Source organism: Brachionichthys hirsutus, chromosome 5 (genome assembly GCF_040956055.1).
Source record: "Brachionichthys hirsutus isolate HB-005 chromosome 5, CSIRO-AGI_Bhir_v1, whole genome shotgun sequence".
Taxonomy (NCBI): domain Eukaryota; kingdom Metazoa; phylum Chordata; class Actinopteri; order Lophiiformes; family Brachionichthyidae; genus Brachionichthys; species Brachionichthys hirsutus.
The window spans coordinates 2,372,057-2,396,343 of record NC_090901.1 but is presented as its reverse complement, the minus strand read 5'-3'; the positions used below and the strand labels follow the sequence as shown (position 1 = coordinate 2,396,343).

Here is a 24,287-nt window from a genome sequence, read left to right as displayed (position 1 = left end):
CTGATTTGCAGAAGGTGCAGGCAGACAATTTACATTTGGAGTGAATGAATATTATGTGCATGATGAAATGAGCACATGCACATACACTTCTGAAAAAGACCAACTTAAACATGATTAACAGCAAAGAAACAAAGAAATGGGAGTGCATGCTGCTTGTCACGCTATCAAATTCATCAGAGCAAATATCAGTATCAGTGTCCCAACCCAAGCAATACCCAAGCAATGTTGCAGTGTACTTTCTGGGATGCACAAAGTGCTGAATTGCTGTTACGCATTATTTTTGGGCCAGCTCGAACTGAGAATGCATTGTCTCCCGACACACGATAAGCTTGTGCAAAGCTAGAACCATGCACATGGTTTTTGTTTCACTCCTCTCTTTCAGTTTCGCTGAACATTGCCACATGGATGTTTGGAGAGTCCGGCATAACATGATGTTGAAAGTTGGGCCGAGTCCTCACTTTAAATAAAATATGCAAAAATGACAGCTGTAGAAACAAAACTTTCACAAGCTTGAAATGAACAGAGGCGGAACAATGAACACCCCATCGCACCTTCACTGAGTTCACGCAGCACTTTGGGTATGAAAAGCGGTGTGCTAGGCCCTCATTGAAAACACTGACTAGATGGGGTTTATGTAATGCCCTTAAGGAGTTTAGGATAACGTCATGATGCCGGTGCTGCACCTTGAGGTAAAGCTGCCACATGATGCAGCATCTATTTTCATCTCGTGGGATGCCATGAGACATGGATGCACTCATGCTCTTTCTTCTCATTACAGCCTTTTCCCACACAGTTTCAGGGTCAGCGTGCAGAGAGCTAATTGAGCCTTATGATAGAAGACATTTTCTACTAGTTTACTCTCCCCACAGTCTGTCATTGGCATGAATAGTAAATCCAGAGTGGTTATTATGGTTTCATTATGAATCAGGCATTCCTCCTGAATGTTTGCAGGCAGTTAAATCTGTGTCTGGAAGCTCTTTGTTGGGATTAAAACAGAATAAGCCCTCTATCAGCGGTCTAATGGTTTCATAAACATATTTTTATAATAAAATGAAAATCACGCACAAAGCAACCAGCCAACCAACCAAATACAAATGTCTGTTTGTTTCTCTGATTAATTAATAGTCTTATGACAGACATGAGTTCCCACCATTCATTGAACACCTTGACATACTAGTGTAATTCGTTCCTGCACCGACTGATTTTTTTTTTTTTAATGTCATTCTGCATCCGATCCAGATGACATTCGAAGGTGTAAGGGATTTCTAAACCCCTCTTCCGGTTCTTGTTCTCCATCGTGGGTGCGTCGTCAATGAGGATAATGTGTGTTAAGATTAAGACATCTATATAATTAACAAATCACTACATGTTGGTTCAGATATCAGCGCTGAGATTCGACCATGTTCCAGCTGTCTCATGGTGGAATGAAGATTCTTCCTGCTTCGTCATCACGTCAGTCCATCCCCTGAAGGTGGGGCTTTGGCCCAGCCGATCTTAAGCCCATGTTTATCTGTGTTGTGTGACGTCACTAATAAGACTGTTCTGCCTTTTCATAGAGGGCAATGGTTTGAGGCCATTCTACAAATACACAGCAAAAGTAAATCAAGTCTGATTATTTGGAGCGTCGTCATCTAGCTGCCTAGCCGGTGAAACCACTTCAGGGCAAGGACAGCATAAAGACGTTCAACGGAAATCAGTCATAGCAATACCAAACTAAATGTGGTGTTTTCCTGGTGTCATGTCAGCATGTAATCACGTTGTGGAATCCCATCTAATATGTGGAAAAAATGTTGAAGCTCCATTCACTGCAATGTTAACAAACATTTATTTTATGCCAGCCACCCAATTTGACCCTTCCTGTGCTCACAAACATGCGTGTACTGTCAGTTGTGACCCATTAGGTGAACCCCTATGTTTCACACGTGTTTGGAAACCATGAGAAAATATTGGATTTTTTGAGTAGGTGCAGGTGTGTGGAAGAACAAGCCATCTGCTAATATGCCTCTATAGCAACAGTTAGACGCCTATCACACCCAATGATACAAGCATGCAGACATGTCTGTACATGCTTTTCTCTGTGTGTGTGTGTGTGTCTGTCTCTCTCTCACGCGCTCAAGAAACATGGAGGAATTAACCCACTGTGGTTAGACTGCCATTCCGAATAAAAGTCAGCCTTTGTCATTGAAGGACAAACACTTATTAAATTTCCTTAAGTGATTATTTGGCATTTGCTAAAGTTGCTCTGAGGCATCGAATTATAGAAGCGCGCATGGATATTCTAATTAGCTAAATGAGTCATTAATTTTAGCAGAGTGTCATTAAGATAAAGTTAATGAAGGTAAGACCAATTAAGACAGTGATGAATTGACATGTCTGTACACCCATTAGCACGTTATCTACCGTTTCCCCGTTATCACGCTTATCTGCTTTTACTGCAAAGTAAAAAGTAACACCTAGACACTAGACATAAAAATTTCATCGTTGTGTTTTTGTCTTGAAGATCGACATTACCAAGGACTTTGAGGAAAGCGGGTTTCCTTCATCTTACCTCAATAGTTTTATAGATCGTCATCATTACGGTTAATTTTATGAAAATGTCTTTCAGGCTTGGGAAATCATTACGCACACACCACGTAGCTCAAGCATGAGGTGAATGCATGGAACTTGCCGGCGTACCAGCAGGTTCAAACTTTCTGACACTCCCTGCCTAGAAAGATTTACCCAAAATAGCAGAAGGGGTGAGACGTCTGATGTCACTTTGAAGTAAAATAGAACTAATCTTCACAGCATTATGCAATGTGCCTACTTAAAATAATCAAATTGTTGACAAGATGTTTTTAGACACAATGATCAATTAACATTTCAGCTTGAGTTAAGAAAAGTGGAAATGGTTTCTGGGAGGGTTTGAAGCCATTCTGAACAGCTGCCTTCACTGATACATTATTTTCTCTTTATTTTGTTCTCTTTATTTTTATCTGATGGAGTTTGTGGCAGTGTTACAATTCCCATGATGTCCGGAGGAGAGTTTCACTTTTAGTTTTTTTATTGAGATTGTATTACGCAGCGGCACGGCCGAGCACACAGCAGACAATGATGCTTTTGCAGCATTTCCGAGTGGTGAAGTTCAGTTTGTTCCTTTTCCACTCAGTTTGAGCATTTCAAATAAACAAGATATTCATTGGTGGTGGAAGGTTTGGCACTGGACGAGCTATTTATTTGGGTTTACCCATGGTACACATTAAGACTACATCTATGATGAGGCATCCTGGCAGGCAGAAGAACTGGATCAGGATTAAAGGTATTAGGGAAGAGAAGGGTGACCAAATGAGATTTCAGACTTGGAGAGTAGTGGCTATAATGCATGCTGAGAGCTGGGCCAACGGCTTCCTGGGCATGAGTTCCTTCTCACATCAACATTTATGCACTCTTCTTTGCAAAATATTGACATTTCTTCAAGACAGAGCACTCACTATCAGTTCTCTAATCAGAGAATGAGAGATGGATACATTTCTGTCTTTCCTCCGGGTAACAGCCTTTTTCTCAAATGACTGTGACAAGCACAGCAGTTACTAATACCTTGGCAAAGGAGGTCATATAATAATACCCCCTTCTCCGTCTGCCGGTTGTAGGGGTTCTTCCTCCCTGATTTAGTCTTGAGAAAGTCTTCATGGCCAGTGAGTGGTGAATATTACCTGCTTTACATGAATGCGGGATTTCTACTCAGAAGTGAAACTGCACACATTCCTTTCATTATTTGTTTTTTCTGCAGGGTTTTTTTTATGTGACATGAAACCATATCTGTTTAAAAATGTTTGTATTTGCTATTTATACCAATGACACGTGTTGGTTCCTGGATAAAAAAGACTGTGTCTGCAAGTCAAATCATGTGTGTCTAAGAGACATACTGAGGAGGAACTAAGTGTGAAGTCGTACCTATAATATAATATTAACTTCCCTGAGAACATGGAAACTTGAACTGAACATGGATGGTCCCGTACCATAGTATCTTTCGCATTAACCCCTGGACGAACTAATTAGGCTGAAAGTGTCACGGACCAAGGCCGGTAAGAACGCAAATGCTTGACAGCGGAAGGGGAATCCAGCAACTGAGCTTTACTGTTTTCACCAGCTAGTCAGTCCAAAGTAGCAGACAAATCAGGATAGGGGCAGGCAGCGAGGCAGAGCTGAGTATATGTAGCGTCCGGGCTGATGACAGATTAGCTGCAGGTGAGCCTGGGAGCACAGGTGACCGGAATGAGCTGATTGCAGCAGGAAGCTCTGGAAGACAGGAGAAGTTAATGCATGGAAAAGCACAGGCCAGTCTCAAGCTGTCGCAGAAAGACGGGTTGTGTCACAATTCTGCAATGAGCTTAGATGAGGTGCAATTTCCTCTTGATTAATTATAGTGAAATTGGTGCTGTTTTATCAACCTCCCTGGGGCTTTAGCTGGAGCTACGGAGCTACACTGGAAATCATTGGAAAAGTAAACGGACAAGGCATGGGTAAAGAGGTGTAAATAAAACAGATGGCCTGCAGAAGCGAGCAGGTTGTCTTTGGCGCTGTCTCTGCCAAAGTTATCTGAATCACCGGCCCTTTGGTCCCTTCACCGCTGAAGTGGTAACTCATGACAGCCTGAGGAAGACGCCTCTTCTCTCTGGTTGTGTTACGAGGACTGGAGGATTCTCCAAGACATGCAGCAGCCCAATAACTACCCCATCCTAAAAAGGCTTTTCCACATTCAGCTCAAATTTATAGATCCTTTCCTATAGACAGGGATTATAATCCTAATTCATCAACAGGAGACATCAAGTGATGAATGTCCCCATCATTTGGGCCTTATCAATGGAGCTGAATAGTTTTGCTGGTGTCACTGCTTAGTTCTTTCATCACACTGTCTGAGACATCTCTCCAACTGTGTGGCCCACAGTGATTCAGAGTACATATATTGTTTTCAGCAAGGATAGAACAGTCCAAGGCTGAATGGGAATGATTGGGTTTATGTCAGAGTCAAGGCTCTGGACAAAGCTATAAATCCTGGTGGAAGGGTAGAGTCTCATGGATCCCTTCTCTTTGACCTCAGCTTAACACCAGAAGCCCCATTTGAAGAGAGGCCACGGATTGATCGATCAAGCCCTTCCATTTCTCAAACTTCCCCTTCTATTGACAAGGTCAGTTAATCCAGCATTAATTAATGTCTGAAGAGACAATGTTTATGAGCTTGCCTGACACTGCTGATGTGCACGTTAAGGGGTCAGCAGTGTCAAGTTATTTGATTAAAATGCACAAAGGAGAATTAAAGGACATTGAACATGTATAGTTCTGGAAAGATCAATAAGGAAGCTGATGGGTTATAGTTTTCCGACTGCTGTGGTTACAGACTTGGAAGTAAGGCTTAACCCTGAGTGATGCAGGCTTTGAGCTGACGCTGTTCTTTTCTTATCAACAGCAGAATGCAATCCCTAATCTTTGGTTTTGATTTTTAATTAAGTCTAACCAAACCCAAAATGTCATGATGATCATCAATGAGTGGCAGTTGAGTGTGGCTGACAGAGTCCGAGTGCAAAAGCACTTTTTATTTTTACCTCGCATTCAAAATTAAAGAACTGCATGTTTATAACTGACAACCTGTGAGGTGAAGCAAAGCAAAGCATGGCTAGGACCGTTTGTTTTGAGCGTGAAGGAAGTGAGCCATGTGATGTCTAGACTAGTCTAAATATCCTCCATCTGGATCAGTGCAGATAATCACCAGCGAGCCATTAAGAAAGAGGAACAGACTTCATTGTCCAAACTGGGTTTATGAAAACAAATATTTGTACAAGTTCATGCAGGATAATCGATCAAGTGTTAGTTTGTTTCTTTCTAAGGATGCATTTGTACTAATACTATTCTTCAGTGAATGCATCAACATGTATCTTGGGCAGAAATGGTGCATAACTTGAGCTGCACTGTAGCAGCTGTAGTTGGTTTGTGTCTAACAACCAACAAAGCTCAGCTTGGACAAATACAGTTAAGAGCAGATGCTGTGATCGCTACAGAAGGAATGCCTCCAGGAATCTAAGCACGTCAGGCAAATTGAATGTGTTTGCCAAGTGGTGCTTGCAAAGCGTCTCATAACACATCTGAGGAAAGTTGAAAATGCTTTGAGAAAATATCCTGTAATGAGTCCACACGGCTGAAAGGGATATATAGTCTAGAAATGCTAACAGCTCCAGGCTGCTGTGCAATTGCTGATCTTGCACTAGAATCTCCAAGAAGGAGGGCAAACAATAAGTATGTCACAATGATGCTCTGTGCTTTTTCTGTCCTTTTTAAAGTTCTGCTCACACACAACCTTGTGCAAGTCTGCACTTTCGTCATGGGATGCCCTCGCTTATGCAAGCACATGATAAAAAGAGTCTTATTTTCTGCAATGAGTCTTGTCTGGCCGGTCACAGTCCCTGCCCTTGTTCTCTTTAGGTGCCTACATGCACATCAGAGAGAGGCTGTGTGCTTTTGTTGTTCCCTGTGGAGGTGAGAAGCAGGTAGCCTGAAGGTTGAAATATTGATGGCTGATGATAAATTCATGTGGATGCTGAAAGAATGAAGCCCATCTAAAAGATGCAGTGGAGTCTCCTCGTGTCAAGTCGCAATGCCCCTCGATGTCAAAATTAAGAGGTTATGACTGAAATTTGGGAATGGCCCTCACACCCTGATGCATTTGAAGGGAGTATTTTCTCCACATTATCGTCAGACCTGCGTAAGTACATGTTCTCAATTTTGCCATAGTGCGGTGCTTTGGTTGCCACAATAAAGGCGTGGTTGCTTCTGTGTTAAATGCGATGCGTTATTCGCTGTAATTTATTCATCACTCTGGGTTTTTGCTGTATTTTTCATACATTTTTCAATAAGCAAGAGTAAATCACTAACAGCAGGTGGTTTATTCAGTCATGCATACTCTTTGTGTATGCCATACCTTTGGGAGTGCGCTTAGATCGAGCATTTGGAGTGGAAATGAGTTTTTCCACACTTTGTTTGACAGCGGTGATAGATGCACTCAAGTATGATTTTATTCTGTCACAATTACTAATATAGAAAGTTGTGATTAGCAGAGTGTGTGTGTGTGTGTGTGTGTGTGTGTGTTTTAATATTGTGTCCATGACACTCCTGTCCCATGAAAAGCTTTCCCATGCTAAAACCAGGCTATTGCTCACACAGCAGGCTTCCATCACTGCATGTTTGTGTGTGTGTTTTAAATTAAATTCTTACTTGGAGGAACTGAAGGCATCTTCTATACAGATTCCCAAACTATTAATAGTTTTTGCTGATGCACTTTTTCTAGATTTCTTTTATTTTATTGAATGCTGCCTCAATAATTTGGTGCTACTCATGAAAGCGCACATTAACTACAATGGTGAAACAGGGTAAAATATGCAGACTGTAAAGCAGGTGGCTGGCAGTGCTTAAGTTGCTTGTCTTGGGCTTGTGGTTCATTTTCGCTGAGCCAAATACTCCCCTCCCTTCCGGGGATTGCACCTCCTGCTTTCAGGGGAGTATAGGGTAGTGATAGAGATTGATGAAAGGAAAAAGGGAGGCAAGGAGAGTCTCTGTGTGGGGTATACAGGTCGAGCGCTATGATGGCAGTTCAGTATTAATGCGTGCAAGGTTGGGGGGGGGGGGGGGGGGGGTGCTCAGATAGAAGCAAAAGAGGGTACCAGCTTCTTTGTGGAGAGATCAGAGAGTTGGGGTTGTACTTGTGTGGGCAGGAGGTGGGTGAGAATCGTTAAGGATGGGGGAGGTGGGCTCCAGCTTTAAATGGGCACTGGCAGATCTCCGCTGTTGTTCCCACTCCACAGCACTCGCCATTTCCAAACATACCAGACCTCTCCTCAAGTCCCTCCCTGATGCTCTTCCAGATGAGAGTTGATGAGCTCTGCGACGCTCTGAGTGCTCTGATTCTGTTTGTGAATGGAAGAGTTGAGACCACAGGAATTGGTGCTTCAGTTGGAAGCATCTCCTTGAAACACCCAAACACGTAGTCAAGGACAATGTCGCTCCGTTTAATGAACTGGCATTATGCAGCACGTTTTTGAGCCATAAGCTAAGCTCAGCCATACGGAGGACATTATTCAACAAGCTTATGTGAGTATGAATCTGAAGGACGTTCTGACTACCTGAGGTAACACAGAAAGGCAGAATCCGCTACAGCATGAAAGAAGTGAATGAAGGTCAAAAGTCAAGTTGGAAAACATTCTGTGACACAATCCCTGGAAAAATGAACCGGCATGTCAACGTTGCCAATCCCACCCAGGACAGAGACCTATCTGTCTGTTTTCAGCCACTAATCCAGCCTGTTTGGGACGCAGACACTGTGGTGTGACACTGGTTCTCCATGGTCTCCGCTGTTCTCTGTCAACCTCTCAGTGCCAGTTGACATTAGCATAACCGTGAGGCCCATCCACTCAGTACCGGATTAGTTCAGCTCTCCGCCCACTGTCTGATGGCTCTTTGTCTAGATGGATACAGCCTGTTAGGTGTTAACCATGCCAATGCTACGAGAGCCAATGTCATTCAACTCAAGAACCAATAACCTCACTGATGCTCTGGGGTTTAGAGTAAGATTGGCATCTCATTTGTGACGGTGTAAGAGAAAAGGCAGGGAACTCAGCTTCAGACTATGATGGAGTAGCCAATAAATGGCCAATCAATCTGTCTTTATGATTAAGTGACAATCCACATTGTATTTATTTTTTATAAAAATGAAGTTTTTCACCCTTTAAACCAGAAGACAGAGTGTGTATCTCAATAAGATTAAGCATAAAAAACATATTTATTTGAAGAAAATGCATGTTTATCCATGAAAGTTGAAACTCAAGAGGTGCCACCACTAGACAGATGACCCTGTCAAGGTGCATTTTTCTATTTTACAGATAGTTCCATGTAAACCACAGTAACGGCAGGTTCATCGCTATAGTACGTCAGATCCAGGTCAACTTGATGGTTGATGTTTCACATGAACAAATCCTTTCATTTTCTCTTTTGATGTTGAGTTGATTTCCTTTACTGATACTTTGAATTGCAGTCGACTAAAAGTACATAAAAACACATAACAAAATGAAGGTTTTGAATTGTATTCAGATAAATATTTCATACACCAACTTCATACAACTTCATTAAATTTATGATTGAGATAGATAGGATGGATGAACAGTGGGTTTCTTTTATTATTGTGCAGGTCCTCCAAATAACACATTTATAAAAAGAAGACAAAGGAAAGAAGAAGGGACGACAAGAATGAAGCAGCAGTGAAGAGTTGATTACAAATGATTTCTAGCAGCAGCCAATCAGACAATCTTTGTTCACAAAACAGTAAAAATATATACAGACTGTGAAAGATGTCCTCCCCAGTATGGAGTTACCATAAATACAATTTTACTGGGACATTTTACTGTAACATAAATAATGTCACAATTTAATGGCTTGCCTGCAAATTCAGTGAAAACTCGGACTCTTGTGTTGCTTTAGTGTGCCCCTGTTTTATTAATGGTTTAAGAGTAGCTCTGTACTGTCTATATTACAATGCCGTGCAAAACCTTGAGCTTTCAGTCCTTACTACTACTACTTTAACCTAAAGAAAGCATTAGGTTTCGACTCGCTCTCTCGCTCTCCCCCCCTCTCTCTCTCTCTCTCATTCTGACTGTGCTGTCTGCCCCAGCTGTTTCAGTTCCACTGTGTGCCTTGTGCCGTGGAGATGAGACAGAGCTGTGCTGAGTGGAGTTGAACTGATCTAGATCAGCGTAAAGTAGAGGGAGAGGTAGATAAAAAAAAAAAATAGAGCGACAGTCAGTGCAGATTGTTTTTACCACGCCGACTGGATTAACAGTAGAACAAACTGGACCTGTTTTTCTCTTCTTACCTGAAGGTTGAGATCGACTCACGTAAAATGCAGATGGCTGCTGAGACAGAGCCGCATGCCGGTTAGGTACAAGGACAGAAAACTATGGCTGTCATACCCAGACAATGTCAGTGCTCCCATTTTTCAGTGTGCTGAAGATTTTGTGTCTGCTCAGTCTGATTAAGTTTACAGGGGACCTTGCTTGGGGGAGGCTCACCTACAGTGACATTGAAGCCATAACCTCCAACTCTGATTTGCAGGTCCTGTCACTCCTGGAGCTGATGGACTCTAATTTGAGATTTTGACACCTTTCTGGAAGTAGAAAGGTCCAAGCTCTGATGAAAAACTGTCTGGATTGACACCAACATTTCCTCCTTGTCAGTGGACAGTAGGAGCATTCTTCTACTAGCATTTTTTTTCTGTCACACCACATTTGAATCTGGCCACACTGGAGGTGTGTTTTTAAAGGACCTCTCTGACCGCCATTGTCCTGGGACCATGGGCTCTCTTTGGGGCAGCTTTCTCCTGCTGTGTGGGCTGGTTGTGCTGAGTATGGCCCAGCAGACCAAGAACAATGTCCCCCGGCTAAAACTTTCCTATAAAGGTAAGTCCCCTGCATTGATGAATGCAATTTACAATAAATTGTCAATTATTTAACATTTCAGATTTTTACCTCCTTCTCCGATGTGGAACTAATAAATCTTTGGGCCTTTTTTGCTGTAGATTTAAATTCACATGGTGTAATTGTATCAATCACTACAAAAGCTGTGTAAGTAACTGTGAGATCCTCGCTGTCCCTGTAAAGCACCTGTACAAGACAAGACTTCAATTCCAAATTCATGGCTTGTCAGCTTTGGGTTTGTTTGATGTTGCTCTCTTTGATTGTTCATTCATTCGTGCATAACTCCTCCAAATATAGTATTTATCTTCCACTTCTTTCAATTTGGCTGCAATCTTGTGGCTGCGGTAAAAACCTAGATATTCTACTTTCATCGGTTCAAGACGACATCCCTTTGGGTTAATTTTCTAGGAATCAAGACAATCATTTACTAAATGTGCCACACTGACAAGAAGAGAGCAGCTTAGTGGCATTTATTAACATTATTAACTTCACTTGCTGAATGAGAAGTGACTGAATTAGTATGTCCTTGCTGCAGTCTCTGTTCCCACCTCTTTGTACTTGTTTGATCAAGTGCCCCGTTGTCAGTTTTACAATGAAAAGTGATGCCAGACATGGACTGTCTGGCAGTTGAGCATCATTCACCACGCTCTCTCTCTCTTCCCTTTTCCTGGATGTCATTTTTCCGCTCCGTTTTTCCCCCTGCATGGTAATTATACTGAGGATGAATGGTGCAGGTCTGTTTCAGCAGATGGCTTCCCCAAAGAGAAATGTTTCACGCTCAGTTCGGTGAGATCCGTAATTATACACACATGCAAGGCGGGCACTAAATGCACACATAAATAGTGGCCATCTGTAGATGGCTAACGATACCGGTGAGCATTAGTCGTTTAATACAACATACTGTTAGGCGGGTGAAACACGCCCATGTAGTGAAAGCTCCGTTAAATGTTAGGTCTTCTGAATAAAATGTTTGGTTATTTATTCCTTATTCAATAGTTCCATTTGATCTCATTTACATTTAGTAAGATGCAGACAATATTTGTCACCATCCTTTGAATATTACGTGTCAAATAATGCAGAATTTCATCAAGCATTATTGCTGAATGTCCCATTAGGCAGGTGACATGGGATTATTGCGCTATAAATATTTTATGCCATCATATAAATAATTTATTACACCTCTTATAGCAGAAACAGATTCTCTGATACTCTGAGAAAGGAGGAAACCAGATGAATTACTATGGTGGATCCCAGGACAGTACAGCTTGCCAACATGAATGGTCTGAAACGCTAATCCGGAGTGCAGAAAGAAAGAGCCGCCACACACAGGACTGCAAGTTGGGGGACTCTGACCCCTGCAGGTCACTGGGAATATTAGGGAAATCTGTATGTCTCTATGTGGGGGCCCGCATCCCACCCCTGCCCCCTTCCCAAGCCCAGCCACCACCATCTCCACCACACACACACATAACCTCGCTGCTCAATTGGAGATTCCAACATATCTTTGAGCAGGAGGGTCAAAGGGCAGAAGGGTGACTGCGTAAGGGCGGGAAGATAATCACGATACCCCATTGCTACCTAAACATGAGCTAAGGTCCAACTGTATCAACATCCACATGGCCGGGTGATGATGAGGTAGTGGGCGGCTGAGTTCACAGCGTGCCACAGTATAACAGATGCTTTCATTTCACATCTACATGCACAAAGTTATACACAAACGATTGTCACCTCTAAATGGATTCAAAAGCTTTTAGTTTGTGGCTCTCAAGAATTAGAACACATTTACTGTCCAGAGAATGAGAAAGAGGTATTTTAATATTGCAGGATGAGAGTTCACTCCCAAAAGTGCTGCTTCTTCGACCCGTCCACCCATTTCCTGACCAGAGCCATGAGCTTGCACCCAAGCACATACACATAAACACAGCCAAGAAGCACAGTTGGAAGAGTTCCTTTAAAATGATCTATACTAAACTATTCCCGTACGATACACGATGAAAATACATTATCGCCAAGCCTCATATACTGTTCGTAGTTCAGAATGTATGATACGGACTGATTGAAGCAGTCACGCTCAAAGAAAGTGACATTTTCAGATCATTCTGAGTTTTCCCGCACTTCCACTTGACACTGAACAAATTGCTTTACTGATGAAGCGCTGGTGATTCCCCTCAGGCTTAGATGAATCAGTAACTGGATTCACTGTCCCTGACGTAGCGGTAGCTGCCTTCTGTCAATGTGCAGTCACACACTTTGCCATGAGACCAATGAGCATCAGTGAAGCGACTGAACCGGGGTTCTGCGTGGCCACACATGGGCTGTCGCTTCTGTGCTGCTGCTTTTATTTAGGAGGCACTTAGATAACACTTTGCGAGCCCTCCAGTTGAAAAAGAGAACGAGAGAAAGACATGGAGAATGTAGGCTAAAAGAGTTTATTTTTATCAGTCCCACACGGGATTGTTTATTTTTATATTTTTTTGCATCCATTGCATCTGCCCCCTTAACTCGCACGCTCTGTCTTTCCATTTTCACTCTCGCTCCTCTGCGCTCTCTCTCTGCCTTTCGCTCACAACTACATCAGTGCAAAATTTAGGTAACCGAGACAAGTTGAAAGAAAGGGAGAGTAGCTGGTAAAAGGGAAACTATGTGAAAGGAAAGTAAGCAAAGAAACAGCTGGTGAAAATGTCATTTGTAGAGTTTTTATTGCCTACTTCAACAGTTATGAGGTAAAAGGGAAAATAAGCAAAAGGGCAGCAGCTGACACCTGTTTCTAGCCGACATCGTCCCACCTGCCCTTCTGTCTGCATGCAAGCACCTCCGTTTCTTTTAATGGGGCATGAGCATTAAACAGTAATAGTTCATTGTTTGCCTCGAACCTGCCTTTCAGTAACACTTGGGCTTTTACTTTGAAGTTGCATGTTAAATAGGAGAAGGCTCTTATTTCATCCTTGCAGTGGGTGTCAACATTTAACCAGAGGGGACACCAGTTCAGACACGCTACCTCTTGAGTGGCTTCAAAACTGTCTGCTCCTTTCTAATAACACGTATCACAGCAGGCTAAACACACATAGATCCACACAGGATACCTATACAGTTCCTGTTCATGGAAGAATATTGCTTTTAATAACTTCACCGTCATCTCTGTTGGATGGTCTGTTGCTATGGCATTGCGTACTGTGGATAGATGTAGCGATGCCGGATGTGGATCGAGGAAAAATTAAATAGAACTATCGTGTCTGTGCAATTTCCCCACCGTTCCTTGTCTTTATGCTATTTGTAAAACAAGGTTATCATTCTGTGGGAAATTACTTATTTCCTTAAATAAACAGATTTACATACAAATCATTCAGACATGCTGTTTGTTTTGTTGCCGATCCCCAGAAGGCATCTGTCTTTTGGTTTGCCAAGTGACTCATCAGTTTTTGGCTATAACTTTATTGCTACATGTCAGACTATAACAGTGAATTTGCTTCATCATGCTTTATAATGGGAGTAGCTGTAAAACCTTCTTTCTCAGACATGCGGTCCGGAACAATAAAGGCTGGAGGCACCATGTAGTGTCATGTAGCATGTAGTGGATATACCAGCGATTGGTCACTGTGGATACTCAGTTTCATTAGTGGGCTAACTCTTTATGACATACAGCTTCCTCAGCTTCCTGCTTTGCTCAGGATTGGTCATAGATTATTGGCACCCCAGTAAAACCTTTACAAGTTTAGCAATATAACCTCTAACATACATAAAACACAAGCAGAGGAGTGCAGCTTCTCAAATCAAGATGAGGTAGCACATAAACCTGTTACTGTAAATATGTGAATACATTTTATGAATCTAGATGAAACTGTGAAAGTTATTAAAAAAAAAAGTTTCAATCAGCTTTTGGATGCTTGATGACAGGTGAAATACGTCTCCCACAGCTGTGCTTCCTCACCTTTTAATATTTGCTTTGTTAAATAGAGATGAATGTTAAAATTACCGTAGTCTTGTCACTTTGTGTCATATTTTGCATTCACTGCACACTCAGTGTGTAAAGCATACAAACTGTATGAGGTACATTTGAGCAGGCAAACTAGTGAATGAAGAGGTAAACCTGTGGTCGCAGAAAATCTAGGTGGTCGGAAATATTGAAGATTTCCTAACTAAATAAGCCTCTTTTAAAGACCCTGGAAATTCAATAGTCATCAAAAGACATGCATTTTTCCTACAGTTATTACAAATTTCATGAAGGGATCATTTTATTATGCTGAGCATTGCATTTCTTTCCTTTTTTTGCAGACATGCTGGAGTCCAATAACCTTGTGACATTTGACGGTTTGGCCAACAGTTCGGCTTACCACACCTTCCTGTTAGATGAGGAGAAAGGAAGACTTGTGGTGGGAGCCAAGGACCACATCTTCTCCTTTAACCTCCTCAATGTCAGCAGAGCGTCTGCACAGGTGAAGCCAGTATTTGATTTGCAGTCAGTCTGTCTTGTGGTTTTTCATCCATTTATCCATTAATCATGACTGCCAGTCTGCAGAATGCATCTCCAACCAGAGTGCCAGTCAGAAACTCAGATATCTCGGGACTCTCTTTCCTATTTCTACGGAAAAGTGCCTTTTGAATATTTCAGATCAGGGCTGTCACACACACAATCACACACTGCACCAGGCACACACTGCACACCTGGATAAATAATGGAGTAAACTGAAACAAACAGGATAACGACTTGCATTGTGACCCCTTCCACTCACATATACACACACACATGCATGCACACAGGCTGTGGGACTGATTCTTGTCTAACATGTAAGGAAGCTGTGTTTGTGTTGCAGATCCCTTGGCCAGCTTCTACCACCAGGAGAGATGAATGCAAGTGGGCAGGAAAAGACCTCTCTGTAAGAGCTAAAACCATCCATCTCTCAATGGCTGTCAGAATTTTGCCCCTCTACTCCCACACACGCACAAAAAAAGTATTTGTTCTCTTGCATTACATAAACTGTGCAACAATGGAGGTCTTAGTAAAGTTAACCTCCCTCATAGCTGCAAAGGCATTTTAATCATACACAATATGAGATTTAAAAAAAATATCTTTGTTAGCATATACAATCTGTCACATAAACAACGCATCGTCTAACTGCATAGGTCTCATCCTAATCCCCAAGAGCCAAAACTGACACCATCCTTTGACACTTATGGATTTCACAATTATTCCATGATAAATTATATAGCCCATGTTTATAAGAGAACAGTCAGGAAAGTCGGGAAAGATGCCGCTGTGCGGAGAAAGTGTGTCAGGGTTGAGATGTACCGGGTGTACAGTAGAAAATAAATGACTGATGGTAATGTCATTATTCTAATGTTACTCAGCACAGGGTCTTTGTTCATAAGCCAATAGGAATCACAGTAAATTACAGACAGGATTGCTCTGCCTCTACACACTGATGAGGGTTGAATAGTTCATTTTCTCCACAGTTTTCTGATCCAAATGTCCCTCATGTTTTCACAGCAAACGTTTGGAGTGTTCAGTAAAATATAGACTATTCATGTTAATGTCCTCTTTCTCTGGCCCATCAGAGAGAGTGTTCAAATTTCATCAAGGTGTTGCAGCCATTCAACCAGACCCATCTCTATGTATGCGGGACAGGAGCCTTCCACCCTGTCTGCTCCTACCTGGAGGTGGGCAAGAAGACAGAGGTACATGCACCCGTCATATTTTCTGTCTCAAAAGTTACTTTAGGTACGTAAAACCGTTCCCTTCTGGAATTGGGAAGACAATCTGACGCAGTATTCCAGTTGATTACGCTGAACAGCAAAATCTCTGTGTGGTCATTTCAGTATTAGCGAAGCAAATCTCATCATCTTTTTCCTGGTTTTATTTAATAAGTTATAGTTAAGAAATGTTGCTGTGGAAAGTGAGCTTTAGTCATAGAGAATGAGAATACAAATAAACTCAAATTCATTGCCAAGCCCAGCGCGGCGGCGCAGTGGTAAGCGCTGTTGCCCCACAGCAAGGAGTGAGGAGTTTCTCCCTGTGTCACTGTGGACTTTTGATTTCATGACTTCACTGTGGCTCTTCGTCTCCAGGACAGCGTATTCAGACTGGAGCCTCATGTGGAAAATGGCAGAGGAAAGAGTCCCTATGATCCCAAGCTGCTCACTGCTTCCATGCTAATTGGTGAGTTTAAGGCTGGATACACCACGTGGCTTGTCCTTGTGCTGCAGCAAGGTCATATAAAAACACCCTCTGTCCTGCTCTTTCATTTCATCTGACACACTGTGAGTGAAGTAAATGCAAATAACAGAGCGCATGCATTCCTGGTTACTTTTACTAGTGGGTCTGCTCTGTAGCTTGTATTTTCACACTGGAAACCCCTCATCGGCAGGGCTGTAAACTCTTCATCAGTCAGCTTTTACCTCCTTAAAGTGCTGGCCGTGCATAGCAGATGACTCTTTAGAGTTGATTTGTACTGAATCCCTTTTCCTCGTAAGTAAAGCAGGACTATGCAAGCATGTCTTTCCTCTCAACCCTAATTATTGCTAGTCACAAAGTATTATATCACACCATTTAATCTGCCAGATGGTTATTTTCCAGCCCATCACCCGTCATCACTCTCTCCTTTCTCCTTCCGTTCTCACCAGCATTATTGTGTACTCCCCCCGTCTCCCACCTCTGTCCTGTCCCTCCTCATGAACCCCTCCATCCATTCATCCTTCCCAGCCCTGCTTACTATGTTAACGTCAATTTCACACTCCTGATGTTCATATCGTCCATCCATGTGTTCTCTCCGGACGGCTTTTCTACCTGTACTGTTAAGCCTCGTAGAGATTCCCCAGATGGTCTCAGGCTTCATGCCTGCATCACCAGAGCAAAATGGTTGCAAACTATTTTCTCCTTTAGTGTCACAACACTAACATCCGGTGTGTCTTTTAGATGGAGAACTGTATGCTGGGACGTCAGCTGACTTCATGGGGAGAGACTTTGCCATATTTCGCACTCTCGGCAAGCATCATCCAATCAGGACTGAGCAGCACGACTCCCGCTGGCTGAACGGTGAGAATGAAGAAGATTTATTGCCAAACTGTCGGATCATATTCAAGAGCAGCTTGAAAAAGTAAAGCACTTTAGATGGATATTTCAAGCAACTCTTTATTGGTTTATGCATATTTATTCATTTAATAACCTTCTTAGTGAGTGTCGGTGATGTCATGAATAATGCTCCTGATGTACAGACTGTCTCAAGGGTCTATTCTTCCCCCCCGGTTTATTATCTTTATATATACTTTATTACATCTTTAAATTCTAAGCTTTGAAACACCTTTCCACTTAATTTTGGACGACACTCAGCTGTATTAGTCTTTTAGCTAAGATAACCCCAGAAAACGAATTAACCTAAAGGACTTCCTGGACACTATAGACTCAGGAAAGTAAAACTTATGTCAACTTAATTGAAGATAAAATTATTTTTTTCTTTTACATTTAAAAACTCTTGCAGAAGTCTTTGCTGTTTAAATCTTCTATTATTAAGTTGTATATAAGAATTTAGGTCTCACATCCCGCTCTCCATGTTTTCATTCAATAAGCGTATTGCTTCTGTGGCCTGAGGAAGTTTGTCTTTTCGACAATGTTATTGTATTTCATTAAACTCCAGCCGCTGAGCTGTTGATTGTCTTATGACGCAATATCTTTCGACTCATCTAACAAACACTAAGCTCATGTAGTATATTGTGTTTGCTGCAGTTACGATATAGCAGGTGCTCCATGGGTCAGTTAGTCTTAGTGCTGTGCTGGATGGGTATTATTTGGCTTATACTGTATTTATATTGATATGATACTACAAGGATTTTATTCTGAAGCATTTAAAAAAAACATTTAAGGTGGTAAATGAATTAACATTTGGAGATTTAAAGGAATCATATGCTAATTTGATTTCAGACCCCAGGTTTGTGGCTGTTCATCCGATTCCAGAGAGTGACAACCCAGAAGATGACAAAATATACCTGTTCTTCAAAGAGAATGCTATCGATGGAGAGCATGCTGGGAAGGCCACGCATGCTCGCATTGGACAGCTCTGCAAAGTACGAATACACACATTAAAATAGAGCTCCACATCCATGTAAACACACACGACGTTTAAACACAAAAACTGAGCAAAAAATGACTCATGCACGTTCACGCAGATGTTTGAAATGACTCCTGTTTCTGGAAACTCACTTGACAGGTGTCTGAGTGGCTTTTATAACTGCAGTTTCAGGAGCTGTTATCGGTGATTATTTTTAGCCTGGAGAGGAGGCTTTGTTGTGTGTGTTAAAATTGTCCCCGCAGACAGAAACCTGAGATAAATGTTAAATGTCACCAGAACCTGAGAGGCAAGGATGCTGTCAATAGCGGCGCTGTTATCCTAATGCCAGGCTTGTGGCACTGATTGGGTCTACGACACCATCCAGCTGCAGAGGGTGCCTGTGGTATCTCTCTCGCCTTGTATCAGCTTTCACATTCTAAATACTATTCCTATTCATTAACAGGCATTCAATTCGGGATCAATGCGAGATGCCTGGCCCCAGCCACCCATTTAACTATACTGTGTTATAACAGCCTGATTGTTCAGAATGACAGGAATGGCCATGGTTAACATGAGACAAGCCAACTATTATGCATGGTGTGTATATCTAATTATAAATCAGGTTTTGACAAGTGCTTCATTCATGGGAACTTCATGTGCTAACCAACCAAGTCAAGAATTACCATTCACTCTGGATGCATTATCAATGCAAAGTTCATGCTTTATGGAATCTGTCTGGTGGGTTTTGAGTAAGCGTTTATCTATCCTGCACACTAAGCTGCTTACAATTAATGGAAATGCTGAATACAAACAGAAAAGTATTTCTGTCATTTAAAAATACATAAACTTCCCTGCTGAATATGAAAATGCGATCTGTCCAACAGAATGACCTGGGGGGTCACAGGAGTCTGGTGAATAAATGGACTACCTTCCTAAAGGCCCGACTTATCTGCTCTGTACCTGGCAGTAATGGAATAGACACACACTTTGATGAATTGCGTAAGTGCTCGGTCCTGGCCTTAAACATTTTCTCACTCATGATTTCCTTTGCATGCGATCTGAACATGTTCATAATAGAGTGTGTCTTTGCTTTGGCTTCAAGAGGATGTTTTTCTCATGAGCACAAAGGATCCTAAGAGCCCAGTCATCTATGCAGTATTTACTACTTCTAGGTACCGCCAATGACACAAAGCAACTTTTAATCATAATAATTGATTGCATGACCAGTGATTAAACAAGCGCTTCTACTTTCCTTCGCTGACTTTTTCTTTCTTCCCATTAGCAACATCTTCAAAGGCTCTGCTGTGTGCGTGTACAGCATGACAGATATCAGGAGAGTGTTCCTGGGTCCTTATGCCCACAGAGACGGACCAAACTACCAGTGGGTACCCTTCCAGGGACGTGTTCCCTACCCACGTCCGGGAACAGTGAGTACATTGTGCCGATTGAAGTGGGACAAACCGATCTTAGGAGTGGATTGTCATTTATGTCCTTTGCTCCACAGTGCCCAAGTAAGACGTTTGGAGGATTTGACACAACTAAGGAATTTCCTGATGAGGTTGTAACCTTTGCCCGGAGCCATCCTGCCATGTTCAACCCGGTGTACTCTATTAACAACCGACCAATCATAGTCAAAACTGATGTGGACTACCAGTTCACTCAGATAGTGGTGGATAAGGTGGAAGCAGAAGATGGACAGTATGATGTCATGTTCATAGGCACAGGTATGCATTCCTTTTCCCACAAACAATATTATTTAACCGTTCACAGTAAATGAATTATTGGTTGAATATAACACACGTATGCATCCATTCTGTGCTAGACATGGGGACAATACTCAAAGTGGTTTCCATTCCCAGAGGCTCATGGCATGATCTGGAGGAAGTCCTATTGGAAGAAATGACTGTTTTCAGAGTAAGTCATTCATTTGTCTCCTACCTTGTATATAACGTGTCCAGATTAAAGCACGGCTGTCTCACCAAGACTTTTCCAGACTTTTCCATTAATCCGCTTCATATCTTACAGAAACCAACAGCAATCACAGCGATGGAACTTTCAACAAAGCAGGTACTAATTGCAGTTTTAAAATCATATAAATTAAAGGTATCTGAACGTCAAAAAAGACACAACACATTTAAGACAAGTTCATTTTGAAAACTACTACTACAAGTAACTGTAATACTGTCAAATGTACTGACGGCGTCTCACAAAGACAAAGGAAAAAAATAGATCAGCATGGTTTTATTAATTGTGTGTTCACTAAAGCTTTAAAGCTGAGTGTATAGTATTTTGTACATGCATTTTGTATTTGCATTTTATGTACACATAAATTCTGGATGTAGTAAAAATGACACAAATTAAAGCAAATTTGTATAAAGGTTTTTTGATACATTTGGCAGAAGGTTCAAGTGGTCCCGGCTGAGCTACTGTATCTCATGTATGAGTTTTATAAACCAGTCTCTAGGGACGTCCTGCATGTGACACACCTTGCTGCATAGCTGAACTACAGAACAAAGACACACTTGTCAGAAGAAGACTTTGACATGAATCACTTTATCGTACCACAATCACAATAGTAGACGTTTCAGTTAGTCCATCAAAATAATGGCAGGGAGAGACAAAACATGTCAGGTAATTGACAGGTAGGAGGTACTGAGCACCAGTAACAGGACAGTCTGTCCACATTCCTGGCTTTTATTGTATTTTCACAGACATTCATAACCCAGATCACATCACCCAATCAGAAAAACCGTATTTAAATTTCAATCTCCATCTTTTCTCCCTTCACAGCAACAACTGTACCTCGGCTCGGACATCGGCATCTCCCAGATGCCTTTGCATCGGTGTGAGGTTTATGGGAAGGCCTGTGCTGAGTGCTGCTTGGCGAGGGACCCTTACTGTGCATGGGATGGCACTGAGTGCTCCAGATACTTTCCCATGGCTAAGAGGTATTGAATGCATCCTCCACATTCATTTTCAATGTCACTGTCTGATCATTTATGTCCAACAAGCTGCACAGAACATTGTACAGAGCGATTAGTAAGCCCTTCTGAAATGAGAAGGTGTGTACGTTTTGGGATTTCTGGGTAGGTAAACACATTGAATCCAATGAGAACTATGGAAGAATTTCATACAAAGTTGGATAACATTGCATAAAGTTATTTAAAAAAAAACATGACTGTGATTCTGGGACTGAATTAGGGCAGTCTTTTTGTGCAGGGTGCGTATTTGTGCCAAAAGTCCCTCAGGGTATAACGGTCAGGCAAAACAAATATAATCTGCGCCATGTATTTACTGTAAATCAGTACCAATATTAGTACTGTCTGACAGCTGGGGAGGGGGGGGGGCTTGTAGTGGTCGACTCATCTGTATGTGTTCATGTATTTGTGCTCATGGAGATTCCACCCACTCATAGCTCCATGGAGGCTATTGATTTTAATGTCTGTAGCTGAACTCCAGAGTCCTACGTTCAAAAATAAGGCAGCCTCCAGTTACCAACACAACATTCATCTTTTATTTGATTACAGTTTGCAGAAAATCTCTTCATGGTTTTGATTGATACTTTGCTGAGAGGCTGAGATGATCGATGAGGATTAAATTCCTTTGATACACACACCCTATAATTAAAGGTGTGAGCTGCCTGCTGCAATTTCATCTATTTGTGTTGGCCTTCACTGTTCCCGCACATCCAAAGCACACACACACACACACACACACAGACACAAAATGTGCACACATTTTCAGTACAAAGAATACAGTGTGTCTGCTGACTCATGACTGTATTTGTTTGTTTGTCTTCTGTGTGTGTGTCTGCAGGAGAACACGAAGGCAGGATATCAGGAATGGAGACCCACTCACACAATGCTCAGATCTGCAACATCACGGTACATTAATAAGTAAAACGAACGTTTAGCATAAACTGTGCATGATCACATGGTGTGAAAATAAAACAAACCAGCCGTTCCTCCTCTCTATGTATGTAGATGTATGCTTATCAATGATCCAAGTGTACAGCACAATGTGCTGTAAATTGAGTGTGATGTCAAAAGAGACAAGTTGATATAAAAAAAATATATAAAAACTAAAAACTGTCTTCTAACTCAGGTAGTCAGAAAGAGCAATGCAGAAAAGCGTTTTAAACAGATTCCAAAGAGATCTGGCTAACAAATACACTGGATTCAATATTCTGTATGAAAATTACTGGAAGAAACGCGTTAACCCTTTACCACAACCCATGATAGCTATGCCAAGTAAAGAACAGCTTTCACCCTGTGACCTTTATGGCTAATGTGCTCCAATTTTCTCCTCTAGATGAAATGAATGGGCAGCTGTCTCTCTTGGATAAAACTGTGTATGGTGTGGAGAACAGCAGCACTTTCCTCGAGTGCAGTCCCAAGTCCCAGAGAGCCATGACATTTTGGCAGTGTCAGCGCTCTGCTGATGGCCGCAAACAAGAGGTTAGCAGCCCTAATATAACCTGAATCATAGACGTTTCATTTAATCATTAAAAATGTGTGAATTTTGTGACTGACCTGGATGTTTTGTACAATAAATACAGCCTTGATGTATAAATATTAAATAACAGGATTTTAATTATCTCCGTGTCCCTCCCTCTACGCTTTCGCTTTAACTAGATCAAATCAGACGAACGATTCATCCGCACGGAGCAGGGTCTGCTGATTCGCACACTTAACAAGACAGACTCTGGGATGTATTTGTGCCAGTCTGTGGAGCACGGCTTCATGCAGACCCTCCTGAAGGTGACTTTAGAGGTCATTGATACAGAGCGCCTAGATAATCTCCTACATCGTGATGAAGGCTCTTCCAGCCTCCCGACTCAACATTGTTCTTCACCCCAAGAAAGTCCCAGTCAGAAGCTGTGGTACAGAGACTTCCTGTCACTGGTTAATCACCCGACCCTGAACAGCGTGGACGAGCTCTGCGAACAGGTTTGGAAAAGGGAGAGGAAGCACAGGAGGCAGAAAGCTCACCTGGTGCAGGAAGTGCAAATTCACCAACAGCAGCAGAAAACTGTCGTGAACCCTCACACCCACATGCACGTTCAGGGGCTGGCAGCCAAGTGGAAGCACCTCCAAGAGCGACAGAAAGGACGCAACCGCAGGACCCATGAACTGGAGAGAGTCCCCCGTAGCGTCTGACCTGTCAAATTAACTTTGGATGGCCGGACCCGAAATCATACCGAGTACGCAATCTGCAATCCTGATTAACCCATTTGTGTCCTTCATACCGAGACACAGAGTTCTTCCTCATAGACTTGATAGTAAGGTTACATGAATTAATACAACTGTGATGTGCTGGATGAAGCTTTCAGTGCGTGGGCAGTCATGTTTACAGTAGCCCAGCACAGGCGCCTGCGGGGAAGAGGCATCTCAGCTGGCCTGTGTGGCTTGAACATTGCAGAGGGACAGCGTCAACCAGCACAACTGGATCGATACTATTTCCCACTCCGGACACGACTAACTCCATGTTAAGATGCTAAATGCCATCGTTTCACAGCATGCTATTTAGGTGACTTAACTACAGTAGATGCCTAGAAATAAGTGAAATGCCAGTGGAATTACAAGCAAGTCAAGTCAAGAATTGGAAGTTGTGGAAATCTCAAGATGGGATATTTGATGCTTTTGCAGGTTTTATAGATGGTTAAATCAGTTGATTAAAGACAAAAAGAAGCCCAATCACTGCAAGAAACCATCGCCATTTGCCAATAACTATGATAATGTAGCTAGGATGTTTA

The 24,287-nt window shown here is 42.1% G+C and overlaps 1 protein-coding gene across 1 annotated transcript; it reads left to right on the top strand.

The window, feature by feature from the left end:
- The first annotated feature begins 10,369 nt into the window (after positions 1–10,369).
- On the top strand, positions 10,370–23,691 carry sema3ab (sema domain, immunoglobulin domain (Ig), short basic domain, secreted, (semaphorin) 3Ab). The gene is made up of 18 exons (XM_068739794.1): positions 10,370–10,475; positions 14,766–14,926; positions 15,305–15,367; positions 16,047–16,166; positions 16,557–16,647; positions 17,404–17,523; positions 18,406–18,548; positions 19,417–19,531; positions 19,635–19,704; positions 19,815–19,959; positions 20,037–20,256; positions 20,355–20,446; positions 20,558–20,599; positions 21,323–21,480; positions 22,349–22,416; positions 22,844–22,989; positions 23,167–23,535; positions 23,599–23,691. Exons 1-18 carry the CDS (start codon positions 10,370–10,372, stop codon positions 23,689–23,691), a joined length of 2,322 nt encoding a protein of 773 aa, XP_068595895.1.
- Positions 23,692–24,287: the final 596 nt, after the last annotated feature.

What these genes read in the sequence shown, in the direction of transcription:
- sema3ab (XM_068739794.1), top strand. Translation starts at nt 10,370, where the DNA reads ATGGGCTCTCTTTGGGGCAGCTTTCTCCTGCTGTGTGGGCTGGTTGTG. An exon ending in GGGCAGGAAAAGACCTCTCT is followed by an intron (nt 15,368 to 16,046) that starts GTAAGAGCTAAA and finishes CTGGCCCATCAG; the next exon opens with AGAGAGTGTTCAAATTTCAT. An exon ending in CCTACCCACGTCCGGGAACA is followed by an intron (nt 19,960 to 20,036) that starts GTGAGTACATTG and finishes TTTGCTCCACAG; the next exon opens with TGCCCAAGTAAGACGTTTGG.